Source organism: Balaenoptera acutorostrata, chromosome 9 (genome assembly GCF_949987535.1).
Source record: "Balaenoptera acutorostrata chromosome 9, mBalAcu1.1, whole genome shotgun sequence".
NCBI lineage: Eukaryota > Metazoa > Chordata > Mammalia > Artiodactyla > Balaenopteridae > Balaenoptera > Balaenoptera acutorostrata.
Genome location: NC_080072.1, coordinates 16950318 through 16971486, shown reverse-complemented (window position 1 = coordinate 16971486; position 21169 = coordinate 16950318). Strand labels below are relative to the sequence as shown.

General features: G+C 42.6%; 1 protein-coding gene across 7 annotated transcripts in view; it reads left to right on the top strand.

Moving 5' to 3' along the window:
• EXT2 (exostosin glycosyltransferase 2) overlaps nucleotides 1-21169 on the top strand; it is a 135882-nt gene that overhangs the window by 81035 nt on the left and 33678 nt on the right. For all 7 annotated transcript variants that reach the window (XM_057552325.1, XM_057552324.1, XM_057552323.1 and 4 more), the window contains 2 exons: nucleotides 8531-8720; nucleotides 16623-16789. In XM_057552325.1, the coding sequence (XP_057408308.1) occupies nucleotides 8531-8720; nucleotides 16623-16789 (357 nt within the window). The remainder of the gene's footprint in view (nucleotides 1-8530; nucleotides 8721-16622; nucleotides 16790-21169) is intronic.

Here is a 21169-nt window from a genome sequence, read left to right as displayed (position 1 = left end):
AGAAACACAGCTGCAAGAACTTCAGATTATTAGATTAGATTAGATTATTAGATTCAAAGAAATTGTTCAGAATGCAGCCCAAAGAGATGGAAAATATGAAAGAGTAGTGACGTGGAGAACAGAGGAACAAGGTACAACATACATCTAATCAGAGTTCCAGAAGGAGGAGAGAGAGCGAATGGAAACAGGCACTTTTGAAAGAATAATAGCTAAGAATTTTCCAGAACTGTTGAGTGATACCAGATCGAAGAAGACCAACAAACCACAAGCAGGAAAGTCACAATGAAACTGCAGTGCACCAAAGAAAAAGAAGATCTTAAACACATCTAGAGGAAAAAGAGACTAACAGTAAAAAAAGATTTGGCTTGCTTCTATGACCCTGAGTTAGTCTCTGTGGCTCAGTTTCTTTGGATGTTAGAGGGTCACCATACCTGTTACTCCATTCCACCCAGATGTGGTTAGATGCATTCCAGTGCCACCATATAGAAAACTTATTTACGAGTACATTACTGTAAATAAATTGTAGGAATCCTAAGTTTTTAATTCACTGTCTTCCTTGGTTGTGTCTACAGCACTAAGGGGATTTCTAGCCTTTGATTTTCTTCATCTTTCCTGTGTCTGTTTAATGTAAAGTCAGTGAGATTTAGCCATCAGTGTTCTCCTTGTTTTTCGGAACAATCAGTTATTTTTTATGGGTGGGATGAATCAAAGACACAGTGTAGCAAGTAGACTTCAGGCTTGTCCCCAAATCTTTTCTCTCGCAATGTAAGAGAGCCTGCTGGAAGACATCCTTAGGTCTCTGTATTTCTCCAGCTTCCCAAGTCAGTGCACGCCCAGTGGAGTGCTGTGCTGCAGAGTGGAGCTGGAGAGGTTTAATGGTTAAGGCAACTTGGGCCACGTTACTGATTGCCCCTTTCAGATCTCCCAGCACCCATTAACATAAATATCATCTCACCGTTTTGGACAGGGGACACCACCCTTATGCACGTTAGTAATATGATGCTAATGCTTAACCCTTTCATTGCTCTCTCTGCTTCAAAGGCCTTGCCCTAATCCATTGATAGGGAATCTGTTTGAACCTAGAGGAGAAATGAACGGGTTAACTCCTTTTGGTTTTGCCCTTTGACCACTTCAGGATGAGAGGCATGATGAAATACTTTTCAAAGTCTTCAGTGGAAACACATCATGCATAATTGGAGCAAAAAAGAATAAATCAAAGCTTTCCCCCCCCCCTTTTAGTCTGGTAATTCATAATTGAAACCACATTGAGGTAAGAGTTGATAACTTCAAAACAATCAAGAAAACTGCCCTTTCTATCAAGGTAGGGATAGGTAAGGCTACTCATAACCAGGGGCTCAAAAGCTTCTGTGTAACAAGCCTGTCCTCTCCTCTTTTCCTTTCTCCTCTGACTTCTCACTTTTCTGCTCTGGCATTATACCTTCATTTAAATCAAATATGGGTTGACTCAAATATCTGCTTAATTCTCTTCTTGTCACATGAAGTTATACATAGTGACATTTTAAAAATGTCTGCTATGGTGAGTAATAGGGATTAAATTTTGGATTATGCTGCTTTGAGCTTGATTCCTCCTGTCTGGAATTTGGTTGGTTTAGGTTGAAAGAGTCCTTTCGTTGGTATTAGAATGTGGTCTTCCTCAGTCTTGATTTTATGATCTTCCAGTAGTTCCAGCAAGAACATTTCAGAATGGTTAGCAATGTGCTCACCAGCTTCCTCCACTTTCTGTATGGTAGGTAACCTTGGCTGGAATGGTTTTGGTTAGGCTCAAATATGACTCCCATGGCCTTTCTACTAAGGAAGCAAAACAGGATTGCAGGAAGGGCCCAGACAGCTTCCTCTGTGTGAGATTGCCAAAGGCACTCCTAGTTAGTTGAGATTGAATCCCTTTCTTGAAGGAGAAGACCCCTTTGAACTGGTAGTTGACTTTAAGCCTAGTCTCCCAAGGCTTCTCTTTCAGGGGATCCTGACACCTGAACCCACATTTCCGTCTTGCTGGTTTGTCTGTTCACTACTACTTCATTCACCAGGGCTTTCCAGAATAAGTGATGTGATAGGAGAGAACTTCTCGAAAGCGGGCATGGTGGCGTGACAGTTGTCGTGGCTCTCGTGGATTACGTTAACAGTCTGGATCTCTCAGCTTCCATGATGAGTATTTGTTGTAAGAGTGAGGAGTGAAGCGGGGAAGGGGGGGTGTGAGATGACGGAGGTATTTGGGCTCAATGCCAGTGCTCTGTCAGAATGACACACACTTCTCCTCTTGGTATCTCCTCTCACCTTGGAGTGAACAGTTTCACTGAGCGTATCTGAGAACCAGGGTTCCGAGGTACAGCTGCGGTAGCTGGGCTTTGCCTTTTCCTCTGGTCTCTATTGCCGGGTGCCTGGTTTCATGCCCCATCTTGCCATGATGGAGATTTAATCAGGCAACAGAGTTAATTGCCAGCATTGTTTGCTTTTTCCCTGGTAGAAGTCAGAGTCTTGAGTAAATTATGGAGGTTTAAATTTGCTTGATTTCCTGCAGAAAGTGGGGTCAGGAGGTCCCAGACTGTAGACACTCTCTGTGGTCAGCCAGCAGGGGGTCAGTTCTTAAAGGTATTTCAGAGGTGACTAAATGCTGTTTTTGAAATGTCCTTCTCCAGTATGTTGTTTTTTTTTTTTTTTCCTGGGGGTTGGTTTGTTGACCTTACCCCAGCGGAGTGGAGTGTCTGCGTGAAGGCGTGCACCCCAATTAAAGCTGCCTTTCTCCACGCTGTCCCTGGGCTCCAAAGGCAAACGGGATTATGTTTGCGGAGGGAGAAGCACCCGGCACAGAAGCCCAGCTGCAGATCAGCGTTTCCTATTTCTGACCTTTTGAGATAGAACATGAAGGTAGCTGTGTTAATTTATCAGTAAAACAATACTCAGGAAAAAGAAAGTTTCAAAAGAAATCAACAGAAGGCCAATCATGAGACTTAAAAAGAAACTTCTGTCATATGGTCTTTTCATGATGTGGCTTTAGCCTGCCTGACTCTGAGGTCTCTCGTCTCTGCTGTCCTTCCTTCCTCCTCCCAGCCCTGGCCCTGGTGGAATCTGTCCCGGTCTTGGAAGCAGGTCTTAGGACGTGCTGCTCAGTTTGCCCTTCGGCTTCTTTGGCCAGCACTCTCCTACTTGGTCCCCTCCTCACCTCCTCCAGGGAGATGGAGGTGACAGTATGGACCTTCGTGTGCCCACGGGACTTTAGGACCTTGTTTTAGTACTTGTTATTTGCATTATAATTTGTCTTTTTACCTAGCTGTCTTCCCTACCAGATGATGAACTTTTTGAGGGGAAGGAGTTTGTTCATCTTTGCATCTTTAATGCTATTCTAGGCTTATAGTTTGTGCTCAGGAAATGTTGACTGAATGAATGAGCACCAGAAACCATATTGGTGGGAATGATTGCTGAGCTGCTAATACCATTGTTTTAGCAGACAAGAATATGAATTGGAGCGAGCTAGAAGTTTTTTGTGTTTGCTTTCAACTACCATTCATGGATTTCTGTGTTGAGCCCTCCGCTGAGTGCTTATGTGCATAATCTCATTTAATCGTCATCACCTTAAGAGGCAGGTACTGTCATGCTCTCCATTTTACAGGTGAGGAAACTAATACTCACAGAAGAGGCTTTACACAGCACAGTAAATGGCAGCATCCAGATTCAAACTCTCTATTAGATATCCTAATCCTACACTTCTTCAGAATACTTAGCACAATAATATGGTTGGTGAGTATTTTTAAATGAATGAACTAAGTTGGAAATCATTTCAGAGCTCATGATGTCACTCATTTGAATGTACATTAACTGTTCACACCCATACACAAAGAGGACAGAAAGAACACAACCCAGATCATTTGGGCTTAACTTAATCATTTTTAAACAAGTTTTTCTTCAGTCGCACCAAGCACCATGCTAGATGCTGGGTGTTAATAACAGTTATGGCTCCTTTTTTCATGGAGCTTTCAAGATAGTTAAAATATAATGAATAGGAAGGAAAAGAGAAAATTGTGAAAATAAAAACAGTATATTTGGAAAGGAAGAAGTAGAGGTAGAGAATCCAAGTAAACCAGGACCCCAAAGCATGGTAAGGTAAAGGTAGAGAGGAAGAAGGGTTTCGTTTAAAATCTTGGTGCTGGAAGATACCTCACGATCACTTAGCCTACCCCCACCCCTCTTTTGAGACCTGCAAAAAATAAATCCCAGAGAAATTGCTATTCCCACAAGATCATCTATTGGCTACCTTTATCAAATGTTTGTATGTGTCAGGTACTTTACATTTATTACCTATTTACTTTCATTAACAACCTCTAGATTGTTAAGAAATAATAAAGACATGTTAATAAGTAATTATTGTGTTAAGTAATACTACCTAGAAAAGTAGTATTATTATCATGATCTTATAGATTCAGAAACTGAGGTGCAAGAGAGGTTAAGTAATTTACCCAGGTCACACAGCTGGTAAATGAAAGAACCTGGGTTCAGATTAAGGACATGTGATTCTGAAACTGACCCCAAATGTGCTGATTCACTTCTGAAGTCTTCTGCGTCAACCTCGGTGGCATATCCTGCAGTAAAGTGTCAAGCTTGTAACATAGTAAATGTGTGCTCAGCAGCTTCCGTGTTGCCTCCATGTTCATCTCAAAGCCTGTATTTTATGGGAAAGTGTTGGCAAGATTTCAGAACTTGTTATGTTCCTTTACATGCCCCGTCTCCCCAGTATGCTGCCTTTTCAGCTTCTCCAGTCTTCAAGCCCTGTTTGGTATGCAAGTGAGTGGTGTGGAAAAATTGAGCACCAAAGACGAGTTACTGTCTATTTCCCACCCACCCGTTCCTTTGTCTCCTCCCCCAACCCATAACCATCCATTTCCCGAAGGGAGCTGGCATAAGGGATGAGACCAGATCTGTTGTCTTGCCAGAGACTCCGTTCCTTCTCGCTGGCAGCGCCGTGAAACCAGAGCTGTGATGCCTTTCAGCAGGGGTGCCTCAGTTTAAATTCCAAGAGATTCATTTTCTGAAACCAAGCTTTGCATCTCTCAGGGAATTTTCCTCTCCTTTTAATGTCATAGAGTCATGCAAGTGTGCTGGCATTCCCCACTTCTCCCAAAGAACAGACTTCATTTTGTTGGAGGTTTAATAGTTTTTCCTTCTGTGTAAGAGGTGTGTTTACCGTTTTAAATTTATGTGTTCTCTTTGTGTCAGTGTTATATATTTGGTGTGTTTTTTTATTCCATGTACCCTGTGAAATCGTAGTGTTTGGGTGGGCCCTTACTTATTGGCCCAGATTTGATTATCAAGGATGAAGAAAACCTCCAGCATTTTTGTCTCAGAGAGAGCTGGAAGTAATAAACTCTGGAGTTTCCCACAGTTCCAGTTTCCAGAGTCTATAAATGGGGATGCTTACCCCGGATTCAGAGTTGGAGGGTGTGGGGAAGGGCCGAGAACCACCACATCCTGGTGTTCTGGAGTCAGACGGCCTGGGCTCTTTCCCACTTCTGTCACTAACAGGTTATGTAACCTTGAGCGTCATTCACTATTTCTTCCTTCCTTTTTGGACTGGTAAAGCACATGATTAGACATCATTCACTATGTCTAATCCTACAGTTTCATCATCTGTAAAATGAGAATAATAGCTAGCTATCTTGGGATTGTTGTGAGGCTCAAATGAGATAATTTATGTAAAGCACAGTGCCTAACAGTTCAGTGCTCAGTAAATCTTGACTATTTCGACATCACACGTTAAATTATTTTACACGCTTCTTTAAAAAAATCTTTTTTTTTTTCTTTTCCATTTAAAATGGTGATTTTCAAGCATACGAGTATTATGTCGGGAGGAGTAGATGAGTGGGCTGGGATGGTGATGGCAGAGAGACCATGAACCTTGGGGAGTAATTGTGACTTAAGCACAGGGCTACTTCCTGACCTCAGTTTCCATGCAAGTCAGGAAGCTATGAAAAATAAGATAGGAGTATAAAATGAAAAGGTGTTCCTACAAAGGTAATTAGATGCAGGCTACAAACACTGAAATCCAGGCACCTTCCTAAGACTACAGCTCAATGCCAAAGCATGATGTCATGGAAACAAAAAGTCAGCATTAAGAAGATAGCCTTTCCTATTGTGTCTCTTGGTTGTGAAATCTAATTATGGCCTGTTGTGGACATTTTGGCTTTAATATCCTGATTACATTAGGACTCCAGGAATCCCGTTCAGTCTCCTTGAGTTCCCATCCATGTGTATTCCATGTGTTTGTGTACATTTCCTGTCCCACACTGTTACATCTGGCACACAGCTGTTGTCATATACGTGGTGATGGGTGTCCATCAGTGATATGGATGAGGTTAATGGGGGGACCTTGGGAATCCCAGAGTATGAAAGACTCTAGGGAGTGTAAGCAGCCAGAATAACAGATAGGTCATTTCATATTCAGCCTCCTCTTGGGGAAGATGAAGTAGGTCCTGGGCTTTTCACATATTAACATATGAATGTGAATGTAATTAATGCCACTGAATTGTACACTTAGAAATGGTTAAAATGGCAAATTTCATGTTATATTTTACCAGTTTTTAAAATTTAACAGTGTAATATACCAAAACCCATTGTATACTTAATTATATCTCAGTAAAGCAGATTGAAAATATAAGAATGCTTTAACAGTCGTTCCCTATTATCAATACAAAAATATTTTTGTTTACATTGCTGCATTAAAAATGACAATATTTTAATGGTAGCAAAGAAATTGAATTTTATTCATTTTACTCATTACTTTTTAAACCTTATTTTGAAAAAAATTTAGACTTACAGATAAGTTGTGAGAATTGTACAGTGAACTCACATGCTCATCACCTAGATTCACACATTTCATTTACTCTGACTCTTTATTTCCCAGTGTTCAGAAGTGATGTGCTTTGATATGGTTTTTGTTTCATTGGTTTTTTTAGTTATTGTTGTTTTATCTTTTTATGTTTTTAAAATTCAGTGTACTCACTACTTATTTGGCCCTTTCAGTCTGAAAATTTGCATCTCATATCTTCTTTTCTTAGAACTTAATTTCTTTGATAGTTTTGTTTCTTCCATATTCTGTGTTTTCTTTTTCAGGAGCCTCCTATTAGGTGGATGTTGGACCTCCTGGATTTTCTCATATTTTCTGTCCTGTTTTTCATCTCTTTTTGTTCACCAGACTGCAATATGTCATCACCTTTATCTTTCAATACTGCCTTAAAAAAAAATCAAGCTATCATATTTTTAATGTTCAAGGGTTCTTTCCTATGTTTGATAGATCTTTTAAAATAAAAATAGCAATTTATTCTTATTTCATGGATGAAAACATCTCTCTCAGAGGATATGATGTGTTGTTGATGTTGTTTAAATTTCCTTCTGCTGCTTCTATTGTCTCTGTTTCCTCTGAGTTCCTGTTTTTCTCTTTGTTCGTTTGGTTTCTGTTGTTCATGCTGAAGATATTCTTGAAATGTCTGATTCTAGGATCTATCTGTTTGTGATTAAGAGGGAAGCACTAAAAACCCGATCAGAAGTTTTTTGTTTAAGGGAAGCTTGTTGCCCGAGGGCTTCACTGTAAGGTGATGGAGCTTCGCTGTAAGATGGTGGAGCTTCGCTGTAAGATCATGGAGTGGCAAGTAAACCACATGACCGCCGATGTTTTGGGAACTGGAGGAGGCAGAAGGCCATAGAGCTCATCAAAATATAGGCTTTAATTGCATTTTCCTCTCATCTGTGCCTGTGTTTCCATGTCTAGAGCTTCAGTTTCCTCAGAGAATAAACCTCCCTTCTCTAGCTCGGGCAGGGAAGAAGAGTAGTTTTCTGGCTGAGTGGGTAGGTGATGGGGAGGCTTATGCCCTGGGTCCGTCGCTGCTCCTTACACATATTTTAATTAGTCCTCCTGTTTTCAACCCCCTCCTCTTACTCACAAGGGCCCACTGAGCATAAGCCCTGAGCCTTTGTGGGGCTACAGTTGGGGCTCGCTTGCCTTGTTGCTCCCCCCGCCCTCCGCCCACCTTTTGGTACTTGGGTTTCAGCTCTCACTCTCCTGCGCTGTCCTCACTTCTCCAGCCCCTTTCAGTCTTTCAGAAACATGTTCATGCTGCTCATCAGCTGCTGTCTCTGCTCCCATTTCATTGTCTGGGTAGATTTATATCTATTAGCTGCACTTTTATATTTATATCCATATATATCTATTAACCCACTTTAGTGGGTTTGGGGAGGGAATGAAGATAAATGCATGTGTTTAATCTGCCATGTTTGACTAGAAATCTCTTCTCAGCTGCAAAAATTCTCTGCTCCTTGTTCAGGGGTATCAGAGCCAAACTTAATTAAAGAGCATCAGCACACATGTTGAGGAGGGAGAGACTTTGAACAGTTGCTTGGCTCTTGGGTTGGTCATGTAAAGGCCGTCACGTCTCCCACGGTCAGGTTTACTGGTGACGTTGGGAAAGAGATCGGCCTCACTGTTCCTAGGTCCCTCTGTGACCCACATTAATCTGCTCTCTTGCAGAAGTGGGGCAGTGTGAGCAACCCGCTCTTCCTCCCGCTGATCCCCCCACAGTCTCAAGGTTTCACGGCCATCGTCCTCACCTACGACCGAGTGGAGAGCCTCTTCCGGGTCATCACCGAAGTGTCCAAGGTGCCCAGTTTATCCAAGCTGCTGGTCGTCTGGAACAATCAGAATAAAAACCCCCCAGAAGGTAAGAAGGGAGGGGAGACAGTGCATTCAGGAGAGGCCTGGTTTGGGCATTAGCGAACCCCTCAGCTGGGTCGATATTTGGATGGCCAAATGATTTGCATCCTTTGGTTTAAAATGAATTTTCCTGCTCTGTCAACAGTAATGCCATTTCTGAGACAGCATGACCCCAGTTTTCTCAGTCATCTGATTCTTGTTCTAGGGTGGCCCGTTTAACTCTAAGCCCTTGGCATGCTCTGTAGCCGCAAGTGTTTGAGGGCTTAGGAATCAATAGGATCAAAGGCCATCAGCCTTGGGAAAACAGATCTCAGCTTCCCTCAGCCATCTCAGCTGATTTGTTTACATGAAAACTCAGTTTAAAAGGCATTAGTTTTCTCCTTCCTTATCTGGGCTCTGATACTGTGCTCTTCTTCAAAAAGGACGGCCTCACCTCCAGTGGGGAAAGTTAGCAAGGCACGCCCTCCCAGGCTGGAATCAGTTCCTTAAAGTGAGCCCTCTCTGGAAGTGCCCACCCGCTCATCCTTCATGGCTCTGTTGCTTGCCTTGGCCACCCCCGTAATCTGGCAGCTAGGGTTGAGGGCTGTTTGATTCATTGGATTTGTTTTTAATTCAGGACGCATAGAGTACGTTCCACCTGCATTTTGTTTCTCATTCAGTCCGTCTATTACTGATCCTAATCCCAGAGACTTCAAAGCTCCTGCCCTTTATAGCCTATGAAAGCCAGGAAGTTTCTGATGGATTAGAGCAAGGAATGAGTTTGAAGTTTGTAATGTGCGCCACTATCACCGATAAGGTCTAGTTTATTGCGTGACAGTAGTATCTGCACTTTTTATGGCTGTTCTTGTTTAATTGGTTATACTGAAGTCAGGATAGTCAACCCTGGAAACTCCCGGTAGCAGATCCATAGTCTAGGCTGGGAGAAGAACGTACTTCTGTCTGTGAGGCAAATCAGGATTTAAATGTCCTCCTGAGACATTTAAAAATTTTCACTTGGTGGGACTTTTGTTCTCTGAGAGAATCAATACTTACTTTTTATATTCAGAGAGCCACAGTTTAGTAAACAAAGTAGCTATTTTAAATGAATAGTATGCCCATGGTATGCCCTGAAGCACACTGCCTTTTGTATTATTATTATTAACTATCTTTTTTGCCAAGTTTTTTTCCTCCCAACATTTCTGGATTTTTTTTTTTTTTTTTTTTTGACTCTCAATAAAGGAGGAAGAAAGGGGTAGAAGAAAAAGGAAGGTGTTGGCAGCAGGTGCCATCTAAGAGGGAGGAAGGGAGGAGGACGGGACAAAAGGAGCAGCGCAGGGATGGTCGTGGGAGACCCTGGTCCACCAGAGTGCGGGGGATCGGAGGGCCTGCGTTGCTGATTCGTCTCTTCATTTATAAAGGAGAGGTCGTGTTTTCAGAAGGAAGGCTGCGTGTCCCTCGTGGGACGCGGAACAACTCTGTGTCCTGCTGCAGTCACGCTCCTGCACACGGAGGCCACCAGCTTTCAGAGGGCCTCCACCCCCACCCCACCCTCCTGCCCAGGTAGGCAGTTCTGGGGCTAAGTGCAAAAGAGGCTTCTCCTTAGAAACCTTCGTTAGCCACTTCGGGCTTAAGGTGAATCATTTATTGTAAATCTGAGTCACTTCTTTGGGGCAAGTATCATTACAAATTACGAGAAAGGAGAAATCTTTTTCTTCCTTCTTGGTCTAAGCCCCTACGTTGGCATAACTAAAAGCAAGAGCACAAACCTGGGTTTTGGAGCTGGGTGTTAGGTTTTAATTTTTGGTACACCCTACTAAAGTGTAGTGGTTAATTCTATGACCAAGAGTTTAGTTTATTTTTGAAATATTTTGGCTCTAGAGAGGAAAGAGAGCCCTCAACTGATGAGGCCCTAATTTTGACACGGTTAGGGACTGGACCAGCTTTTTTCTAACAGTGGCTTTTAGGTCAGGGCTCCGGCTCTGGTGACGTGGTTGTCTGGGGAGAACATGAACCATGTTTAATCTTCTGTGGGGTGTTGGTTCAGTTGGTGAATGCGGCTGTCAGCTCTGGCCCTCGTGCCAGCAGAGGCATCTGATTTTTCATGTACAGCATTAGTAACATATATATTTTTTAAAAAGCAAGTCCAAGGCTTTGAAATATTAGAGGCAAAAGTGATGTTTTCCGCTCTCTCTACATTTACTAGAATAAATATTGTGGCTAACATGCCTGCTGCTGGGAGGGTTAGTGTAGGCAGAAATTGCTTCCCCCCCCCCCCCCGCCTTTTTTTTTTTTCACTCTCCAACCCAACCAAATACTTTTTTCTTTTTGGTTACATTTAAGTCTAAATTGCTGGATTTGAAGTTTAAGTAAATACTTAGACTAGGCAATAGAAATTTCCAGCGAGCTTTTGTCACGTTGGTTTTGAGCTCTTGTCAGAAGAAAAGGCAAGCCACTGCCTTCCTTCTCCCCGGCTCTTTAGTTTCCAGGCTTGATGGATATAAAGGTTGTTAGGCTTGGCCCCTGGCCCCAGTCTGAAGAAAGCTGTTACATTGTACATTTCAGATAGGTTTAACTCAGCCTTCTGTTTTAATTGATTTCAGTTTTAAATTTGAGTTGATCTCAAGGAACCCCCCCATCCTGACCCCAGCTTCAGATTGGGACTTTCATAGTTCTTAATAGGCAGGATGGGATTGGCTGAGCATTTCAGAATGGTCACCTCGGAAGAGGCAAGCGAGAAGTAGAAGCAGCAGCTCTCTTCCTTCGAGCTGAATTCTGGGACCTGGGGAGTGAGGGTCATGGGGACCAGCTGTACACCAGGCAGCTCCAGCACTCCTGGAGGGGGCTCAAGATTTGTATGGAGATAATCTGATCGTTTATTTTGTGGATCTGTGGTTGTGTTTGTGACAGTGATTGCCAGGATGGGCTTTGGGTCATCGTCAGGCAACCTGAACCTTGTGTAGTGCCTTTGCAGAGTTGGAGAATTCTTGCTCACGTGGCTCTTGTCATTCAACTTGGAGAAAACTGTTAATCGGTACTCATTTTTAAAAAATCCTTAACACGAGGAGTTCTTTTTCTCCTTCAAGCTGGACTAAAGCTCAAAACTCAAGTTATCAGGTCAGCTGGCTCAGCGGTTTGTTTTTCATAAATTTGGCAATGTTTTTGAGAAATCTTATATTTCAGACTACTTTGTGTGAATGGAAGGTGACATTTCTGTTTGCCAGCTACAGATTCACAGGATGAGAGACAAGCTATAATTCATGTGGTTCCATTTAGAATTTTAAGACGTAAAGAAAAAGAGCCCATCTGGGATAAGCAGTGGAGCAAGAGCCTGAAGGTTTCTAGCTGTGACACTGTTTCCTTCTGCACCCTAAGGAGTCACCCCATAGTCTTCTGTCTACACCTCTTCCAAGTTGTCAGAGGGGAGGTGAAGTTCACAGACTTTACAAGAATCCATTTGTGAAGATGAGAATGATGCAGCGTTATTATAACCACATATTGAGTACCTTTTATATCCAAGGAATAGGAACTGTGCTAAGTGCTTTACACGTATTATCTCTACTCCTTATGACAGACCTGCAAGGCAGCTGTTATTCTTCCCATTTTACAAAAGTGAAACTCAGATTAGTTGAGTAATTTGCCTCAATCACAGAGCTGCAAAATGGCAGAGCCAGACATGAAGACAGGTCTCTCTGGATCCAAAGCTCATGCGCTGTGCACTAGGCCCCACTGTATCTATTCAGATTGCCAATTAGCGCTCAGAAAATCATCATGCTTTGTCAGTTCTCTAATTTGGGATTATGCAGATGAACCAGGTCCTTATCAGGGGCTCAAGGAGAGGCAGAAGAGTAAATCTATTCTTTTGAAAATACTAACGGAAAGAAAGAAAAAAAAACAAAACAAACCTCTATTCTTTCTCACCTATATTTTTCTTTCCTACCTCATGCTCCTGTCCTATTTTTTAATTAATTAATTTATTTATTGGCTGCATTGGGTCTTCGTTGCGATGTGCAGGCTTTCTCTAGTTGCGACGAGCGGGCGCTACTCTTTGTTGCAGTGCGCCGGCTTCTCATTGCGGTGGCTTCTCTTGTTGCAGAGCATGGGCTCTAGGCGCGCGGGCTTCAGTAGTTGTGGCTCGGGGGCCCAGTAGTTGTGGCTCGCGGACTCTAGAGCGCAGGCTCAGTAGTTGTGGCACACGGGCTTAGTTGCTCTGCGGCATGTGGGATCTTCCTGGGCCAGGGCTCAAACCCATGTCCCCTGCATTGGCAGGTGGATTCTTAGCCACTACGCCACCAGGGAAGTCCCCCTATTTTTTTAAACAGAATCAAAATTATCTGCTTTAGGGCAGGGAGTAATTATAATGCTTATTCTTTGATTGCTGCCCGCTTATCCCTGTATTCCACAGAAGGGATGCTAAAGCCCGAGAGAAAGGTAGTTCCCTTTCTTAGAGGCCTATTTTATTTGAAAATGTGAAAACAAGAAACTGGGAATTCTACTTGAAGTCCTGTCTTGTAGTAACGATGGTTCATAGACAGCTGGACCATTGAGATGGAGACTCCTTTTGCCAAAGCTGCTTTTGGCTATCCAGGCCCAACTCAGAACAGGAAGAGGTAATCGCATTTCCACAAAAGCCATGATTCATTCTGCATTCCCATCTGCACCCCGTATCATCCTCTTTGGGCTTCATCACCCTCTAAAACTTCCCCATCAAAGTCTTTCTAGAGGCAGGTTAGTTCTTTACAGACATTGTCTCAAGTAATTTTAGGATATATGCAGGCGAAGAATGTGGAAAGCTGTCGAACATGCTGTGCACACTCCTCAAGTGCAAGTCCCGATGTCATCCAGGGTGGAGAAACGTCTACACTTAACCCAAGCAGCTAGTCTGTTTTCTATACATATTGCAGAAAGAGGGGCTGTTTGTTGCCTTGTGAAATTAACATGGCAAAAGTTCCATGTTCTTGGGCTTCCCTGGTGGCACAGTGGTTGAGAATCTGCCTGCCAATGCAGGGGACACGGGTTCGAGCCCTGGTCTGGGAAGATCCCACATGCTGCAGAGCACCTAGGCCCGTGAGCCACAATTACTGAGCCTGTGCGTCTGGAGCCTGTGCTCCGCAACAAGAGAGGCCGTGGTAGTGAAAGGCCCGCGCACCGCGATGAAGAGTGACCCCCACTTGCCGCAACTAGAGAAAGCTCTCGCACAGAAACAAAGACCCTACACAGACAAAAATAAATAAAATAAATAAATTAAAACAAAACAAAACAAAACAAAAGTTCCACGTTCTTTTGTTCTGCTAGTGTGTTAGGTTTTCTCAGTTCCAGAGGATTAATGGCAGGGATTCTGTTCATCTCAAAGTAGACATTGAAGATACATGCTGAGGACACGCCCCTGGATTGTCAGAGTAATATACCAGATCTGACGTGTACCACTTTGCCACCACTACCTAAGGTTCAAAATAATCCTTTGGTCTGTAAACAGACTCAGACTTTCAAGGGAAAGCACAGCTGGCACTTAGTGGATGTCTGCTGGGTGCCGGGCACCGTGCTGCTAAACGCGTTACTGTGCATCCTCACACCTTCTCGTATGTGAAGACGGTGCTCCTGTTCCATCTTCATAGTCAAAGAAACAGGTAGAAAGTGACTGACTTGTTCAAGATCACAGAGCTGGTAAGGGATACACCTGAGATTCGAAGCTCTTTCCAGAGACTGTGCTTTCTGTGAAATGTTACTGTCCATACAGTCCTAGGACCTCAGAGGCATCTTGTTTGGTCTCTAAAGTTAGTACATTTCAAATAAAAGTGCACATTGTGTTGCTGAAGGCATTTCATTGCATCAGAAAATTCTTACCTATTTAGAGTTTAAATCAATTTCCCTGTAACTTCCACCCAGCCATTGGTCATGGTTCTAACTTCAGAGGCCATAGAAAACAATTCCCCTTTCATCTGATAATCCTTCTGATATCCCCAGTGTGTTAGTCAAGGTCCAGGTGGGAGACAGAAACCACACAGTGACTTGAACAGGAAAAGTTTAATATAAAGAATTGCTAACTAGGAATAGGAGATTGGTGACTAAACGGTAAAAAAGAGCTCTCTAGGGCTTCCCTGGTGGCGCAGTGGTTGAGAATCTGCCTGCTAATGCAGGGGACACGGGTTCGAGCCCTGGTCTGGGAAGATCCCACATGCCACGGAGCACCTGGGCCCGTGAGCCACAACTACTGAGCCTGCGCGTCTGGAGCCTGTGCCCCGCGACGGGAGGGGCCGCGATAGTGAGAGGCCCGCGCACCGCGATGAAGAGTGGCCCCCACTTGCCGCAACTAGAGAAAGCCCTCGCACGAACCAAAGACCCAGCACAGCCAAAAATAAATAAATAAATAAATAAAGTAGCTATAAAATTTAAAAAAAAAAAAAAAAAAAAAAAAGAGCTCTCTAAGGATTACAGGAAATAAACTTGGGAGGGCCTCTTCCCCAGCTAGGTCTGAGATTCAGGCCTGGTTGGAGACGGTGTGGCTGCAGCCCAGTGCATGGTGAAGGTTCTCAGGCGCCACAGGCCAAGACTGGCAAACAGGAAACCGGCAGCCCCCTTGGGCGCCCATGGAGTTCAACGGGAAGTCGTCCAAGGGGTGTTATCAGGCCAGCCGGGGTACTGTCGAGGGCTTCAGTTCACTGAGTTGCTGTTGAGGGTACCTGCAGCACTTGCTGGAAAGCTGCCTGCAGAGGAGCTGTCGGCCTCACTGGGAAGTATGTTGGGGTGTCTACCGAACCTGCTGGGAAGCTGCCCTTGGGGGTGCCTCTTCTAAGACCCTTGGAGCACCCCAGCGTGTTACATGGATGTATTGTAAATTATGCGTAAGAGATTTTACCTGCAGTCAGTTAAGACAGGTTTCTTCCCTCCTGATTTTCCCTCTGTCACACTTCTCCTTCAGTATGGTGACTTTGGAGTGGCCACAGGCATTTGGGGGCTTCAAGACTCAACAAAAACTAGACCTTCCCACAATTACGTGTTGGGTTTTTGGAAGCAGTATGATACCTTTTCTGTTCTCATTTGATAAATGTTGCGTGAAGAACAAACTGCCCTCTGTAAAGAACACTGAGGTCTGTGGACGTGGGTCCTGTACTGAAGAAGTATTAATTTCATGCTATGCTAAACACAACACTTTAAAATAAGGAACCTGAGGTTAAATTGCTTCAGTCATTTCAAAGTAGAATGGGAAAAATGTAAGGCAAGTCATGAGTTTGTGTTTCTTCAGTATGCCAGAAAATCCCATGTAATTGGACCTAGATATTCGATATTTACTCTGTAAATTGGTCATGATGAGAAACCAAACCCAGTGAGTCAGGAGAGCAGGGCTGTCGAGGCGGTAAGGTGCTAAGTTAGGAAAGCTGAACTCATTCAGGGCCACAGTTCTGTGAGGGTGGATTTGGCAGCCTTGGGAGCTGTTGGTGATGGCGTGGCGGGGGCAGGCGCTTTTGTCTTCAGCACGTGTATTTCCCAGCAGAGCTGCAGGCAGGTTTTGAGCTAGGGTGTACCTACCTGGAAGGACTGTGCAGAGGTGGTAGAGTCCTGGTGTTCAAACCACGGGCCTGAGAATGAGGCGGTCCAGAGCCCATTCGTCCTCTCATCACCGTGACCTTCATCAAGTCATTTTGCTCCTCTGTCTCTCAATTGTGAGTTGAAGCCGCTTTGTGGATCCTGGTTAAGACAACATTGAGAATCAGAGTGTTGTAAGGATGTAGAGAGGATAGAAATATTTACAATGTAAGATATTATAAAAACGCACCTATAAGAGTTTCTCCTTGCACAGCTGTGCCTGTGGATTTCATGAGAGTCCTGGGTGTGAGTTGATTCTTCCATCTCATTTGTGATGCGATGCTTTCACCAGTTTATCTCCTCACAGAAGTTAGGAGAGTAATAAATACCTTGGTTTTTCTTTTTCCAGATTCTCTGTGGCCCAAAATCCGGGTTCCATTAAAAGTTGTAAGAACTGCTGAAAACAAGTTGAGTAACCGTTTCTTCCCTTACGATGAAATCGAGACGGAGGCCGTTCTGGCTATTGACGACGATATCATTATGCTGACCTCTGATGAGCTGCAGTTCGGTTATGAGGTAAGGAGGTTTCAAACGGTGCATTTACATTTTTGATACTTGTTGCCCATTATTGCTTGTCTTTCCTAATAAAGAGTGTTATATTTCATTCTGTAAAGTCATCATTTCTAAATTCTAGTAGCGTCCAAGAGCTGTGCGTAGGAGTGTAGGTTATGAAGCTGTTCTTTAGAACTTTGGGGAAACCCTATTCCAAAATGACAACTGTGCCATCCACCAGTTTTGGGAACTCCCAGGGAGAGTCCCAGGGGACATTTTCAAAAGAGCGTCTATGGCGTTTAACAAGCACTTTAATTGATGTCTCCTTGAATACCACTTCCGCGACTCAAGCAGCTGGGCACAGCAACAATAAAAACATCAATAAGCGAAGAAGCTGGCGACACTGACAAACAGAAAGCAGACCCTGTTGATGGCTTTCTTTCTGAGTTTTAAGTGGAGAGGCTGGCTGCCTGTCTTTGGGGAGAAACATTCTCTATCACCATTCATTCGATGTGGTTGATGGATTAGACTGGGTTCAGGGGTTAAGTATGGAGACCAGTAAAGGTCTCCCCAGGGGAAAGTGCCAGAGCTGAGGCCTGGTGAAAAGCAGTAGGAATTGATGAGTCCTGTCAGGGAGGATGTACGCGAGATGCGTGATGGCGACAGGCTGAGGCCTGCGGCTGCGGGGGTGTAATGGTGGTATCAGACCCAAGCAAAACAGAGTGTACAAATCAATTAGCTACAGCTGGCACAGGGGAGAGCGGGCAAGTTTATCCCCTGTAGTCGTCCTGTCTTTGGGAGAGAGGTAACCATTTTTAGGATTTATTAAATTTGAGGTTCTAAGAAATCATGAAATTTTATCTAATGAAGCAATGTGTGGTACATGTATTTATTATAGAAATTTACTTTCTAAGCCTTAAATCGGAAGTGGATTTTAAGGGGAAGAAATAGGAATCCCCCTACCACTGCCACCACCAAAAATTAAAAGCTCAAGTTTTCCCAGGTTTTTACTATATATATAAAATATATTTATATATCCATTGCACATAAAAGAAATTGTGAAATAGGCTGGTGTGTGATACCTTGGTCGATGTCATTACTGGCCAGTGAAAGGCATGAGACTAGCTAGTAAAACATACACTCATCTTTCTGGATTTATTTCTATTCATATTGGTCTCTTTCTTTCATATCATCACATCTAGGGTGTTGGATGATTTTTCATACACTATCATTCCCATTTTTTAAAAAAGCAAATTACCTACTTACTCCTCTAAGTAATAAGTAGGCAACTCATGGCAAAACCAGTTTTTCTGCCAGTGTTTTCTCTCTCCATTGCATGTAATGGCTTCAAACTATACCCATGTGTTTATTTTTGTGGTAGAAGGAAAGTTGAAAAAGGGAACATTCCAGGTGATGTAGCCAAGATGGACAGAGTGCTACCTCTTTGATATTTCAATTGGTCTAAATGAAGTCTAATAAAAGGAAGATAGACTAGATGAATTCCTTTCAACGTTGAGTTGAAATCTTGGGATCTCATGAATATTGAAACCTGGGATCTCTTTCAACCTTGAGTTCGTTTCAAGCAGCAAAAAATGTGTTGATGAGAGGAAGTGCAAAACCGGGAGGGACTGAGCTTGAATCTTCACCTCTTTCCTCTGATGCCCTGTGTTTACTCCACATTACCTCTAAAGAAGTAATGTGTATCAGAGGAGTAGGGGGCGGGGAAACCCCTCATCTCCAAGTAATTGGGATCTTCTCCAGATGCTATGAAAGGAACAACTTTCCTAACTACTATCTATATACAACTTACTATGTTCCTATCAATTTACTGGGTGTTTACATACATTAATGATCTTTTTCCAAACCTGCAAGGCAGTTATTGTTTTTCTCCTTCTTTACTGAGACTAAGCAAGGTTAAGATAACTTGCCTACAGTCACACAGCTAAATAAGTGGAAGAGTTGGGGTTTAAATTCAAGTTTGTGTGACACTATACTGTCTTCCCTGAGGATTTTTACCATGTCAGAGACTACTGGTCCTCAAAAGTAGTCCTCAGAACCATCAGCGTATCACTTGTCCATCACTAAATTACCTTGCCGCTAAGGAAAACTAATATATTTTTCAGGCATCCCTACCACTAGTGCTTTAGGGTAACTTTGTAAAGTTATTTCTTATATAGTAATTAATATAATGAACAAAGTTAGGACAGTACTGGGCCCAAGTTTCTACTCTGTCACCATGGACAACTTATGTAATCTCTCTGGGTTGTAGTTTATTCTTATATAAAATGGCACTAACAGTATCTGCTTCATTGGGTTGTCACATACATTAGATGAGCTTGTGTAGCACCACCACGTGGGCAGCGCTCAGGAAGTGCCTGTTGTGGGTGGTGGGCAGTATGCTCTTCTGCTCTCTATGCGATACCACATTAGCTGCTGCTACCACGACTGCTGCTGTCATTCTCATGATTCCGCTGATTCATGAGGAAAGTTGGTGGTTGTTTCCATCATTCAGAAGGGACAATTCTCTTCTGGAGAGGGTACCCAGTTTTGTGTTGAATCGGAAGACAGAAGAAGATGGTGCTCCTAAATCCTGTTTTTTATGCCAAAGGCTAGGATTATTTTCAAGCAAGCTTGACGGATTAAGTGAATAAACAAATCAGTTAACAAAAATTTATGTCCTAGGAGAGTTATGTCGGAGCCCAGAACTACTTCTTTGTCACAGTTATCACAGTGTGTTAGGATTATATCTACCTTGTTGACTGCTATTCATCCTTCAGCACTCAGATCAAAAGAAGCTTTCAGAAAGTCTCCAGACTAGAGCACTCTACCTCTTTGTAAGCAAGTAATTGTGAAGTGTGTTGTTTAGTGTCTGCTTTTCTTCTGGAATGTAAGCCCCATAGGGACAGAACCATGGCTGTCTTGTTCATTGCTGTATCCTCTTTGCCTAACCCAGTTCAATCCATTCATCAGTTACTCAGTAATATTTGATGAATGAATAAATCTTCATTACCAGCATGCATATGAAAGGTAGGAGACAGATTATTCTGGCCTGCATGCCTTTCCACTTCACTGTGATCCATAATCTGGATACGGCCATTTTAGAAAGCAGCTTGGAGTTTAAAATGTTAAACATATATCTACCATGTGACCCCGCCATTCTTCTCACAGAGATTCACCCTAGAGAAATAAGAGCATATGTATACACAAATACTTGTACGCTAATGCAGGTATTAGTATTTGTACTTGCAGCTTTTATTTGTAAAAGCCAAAAACTGGAGGGAAAAAAACAAAACAAAACCCAAAGTCTATCAAAAGTTGAATGATTAAACTAATTGTTGTATATCCATACAATAGAATGCTACTCAGTAATAAATTGGTGAGCTATTGATACATACAACAACATGGATGTATTTAAAAATAATTATGCCGAGTGAGTGAAGCAAGATGAAAAAGAGAACGTATTTTATGATTTCATTTATAGAAAATACAAACTAATCTTTAGTGATCAAAAGATCGGTGGCTGCCTGGAGAAGGGGTAGGGAGGGTCAGCTTGAAAAATGTATTAAAAGGGGGGCCACGTAGGTTCAGTGCAAACCACAAAACGTTGCTGAGAGAAATCGAACAACTTCACAAACAGAAAGATGTATCATACGTCTGAATCCAAAGACTCACTATTATTAAGGTGTAAGTTCTCCCCAAACTGATTTATAGATTCAAAGCAAGCCCAGTCAAAATCCCAGAAGGCTTTTTAAAAAGTTAAAATTGACAAGCTAGTTCTAAAATTGAAATGGAAACACAATGGGCCTGAAAAAGCCAAAGCAATTTAAAGAAAGAAGGACAAAATTGCAGGACTACCTTATTTTAAGACTTCTATAAAGCTACAGTAATCAGGACTCTGTGGTACTGGTGTAAACTTAGACGTGTAGATCAATGAAATAGAATAGAGTCCAGAAATAGACCACACGTGTCATCAATCAGTTTTCAGCAAAAGACCCAAGTCAGTTCAATAGCGGTGGGACAGGCTTTTCACTAAATGGTGCTGGAGTAATTTGATATCCATATGTCAGTTCAGAATGGATCCTAGCTAGCCCTAAATGCAGGAACTAAAATTATAAAGCTTCTTAAAGAAAACAGTGGAAAAAGTTCTAGTGTACCTGAGCTAAGCAATGTTTTTTATTTTTTTTAAGTAAGAGACAAATAGCATGGTTTATAGAAGAAACCAAATTGGACTTCATCAAAATTAACACTTAAAAAGACACTTCTGAGAAAATAAAAAGGCAAGTCATAGACTGGGAAAAGTATTCTCAAAATATATAAAGAACTCTCATGCCTCTATAATAAGAAAACAAGTCAGTTAAAAATGGGCAGAAGATTTGAACAGTTACTTCGTAAAAGAAGATATAG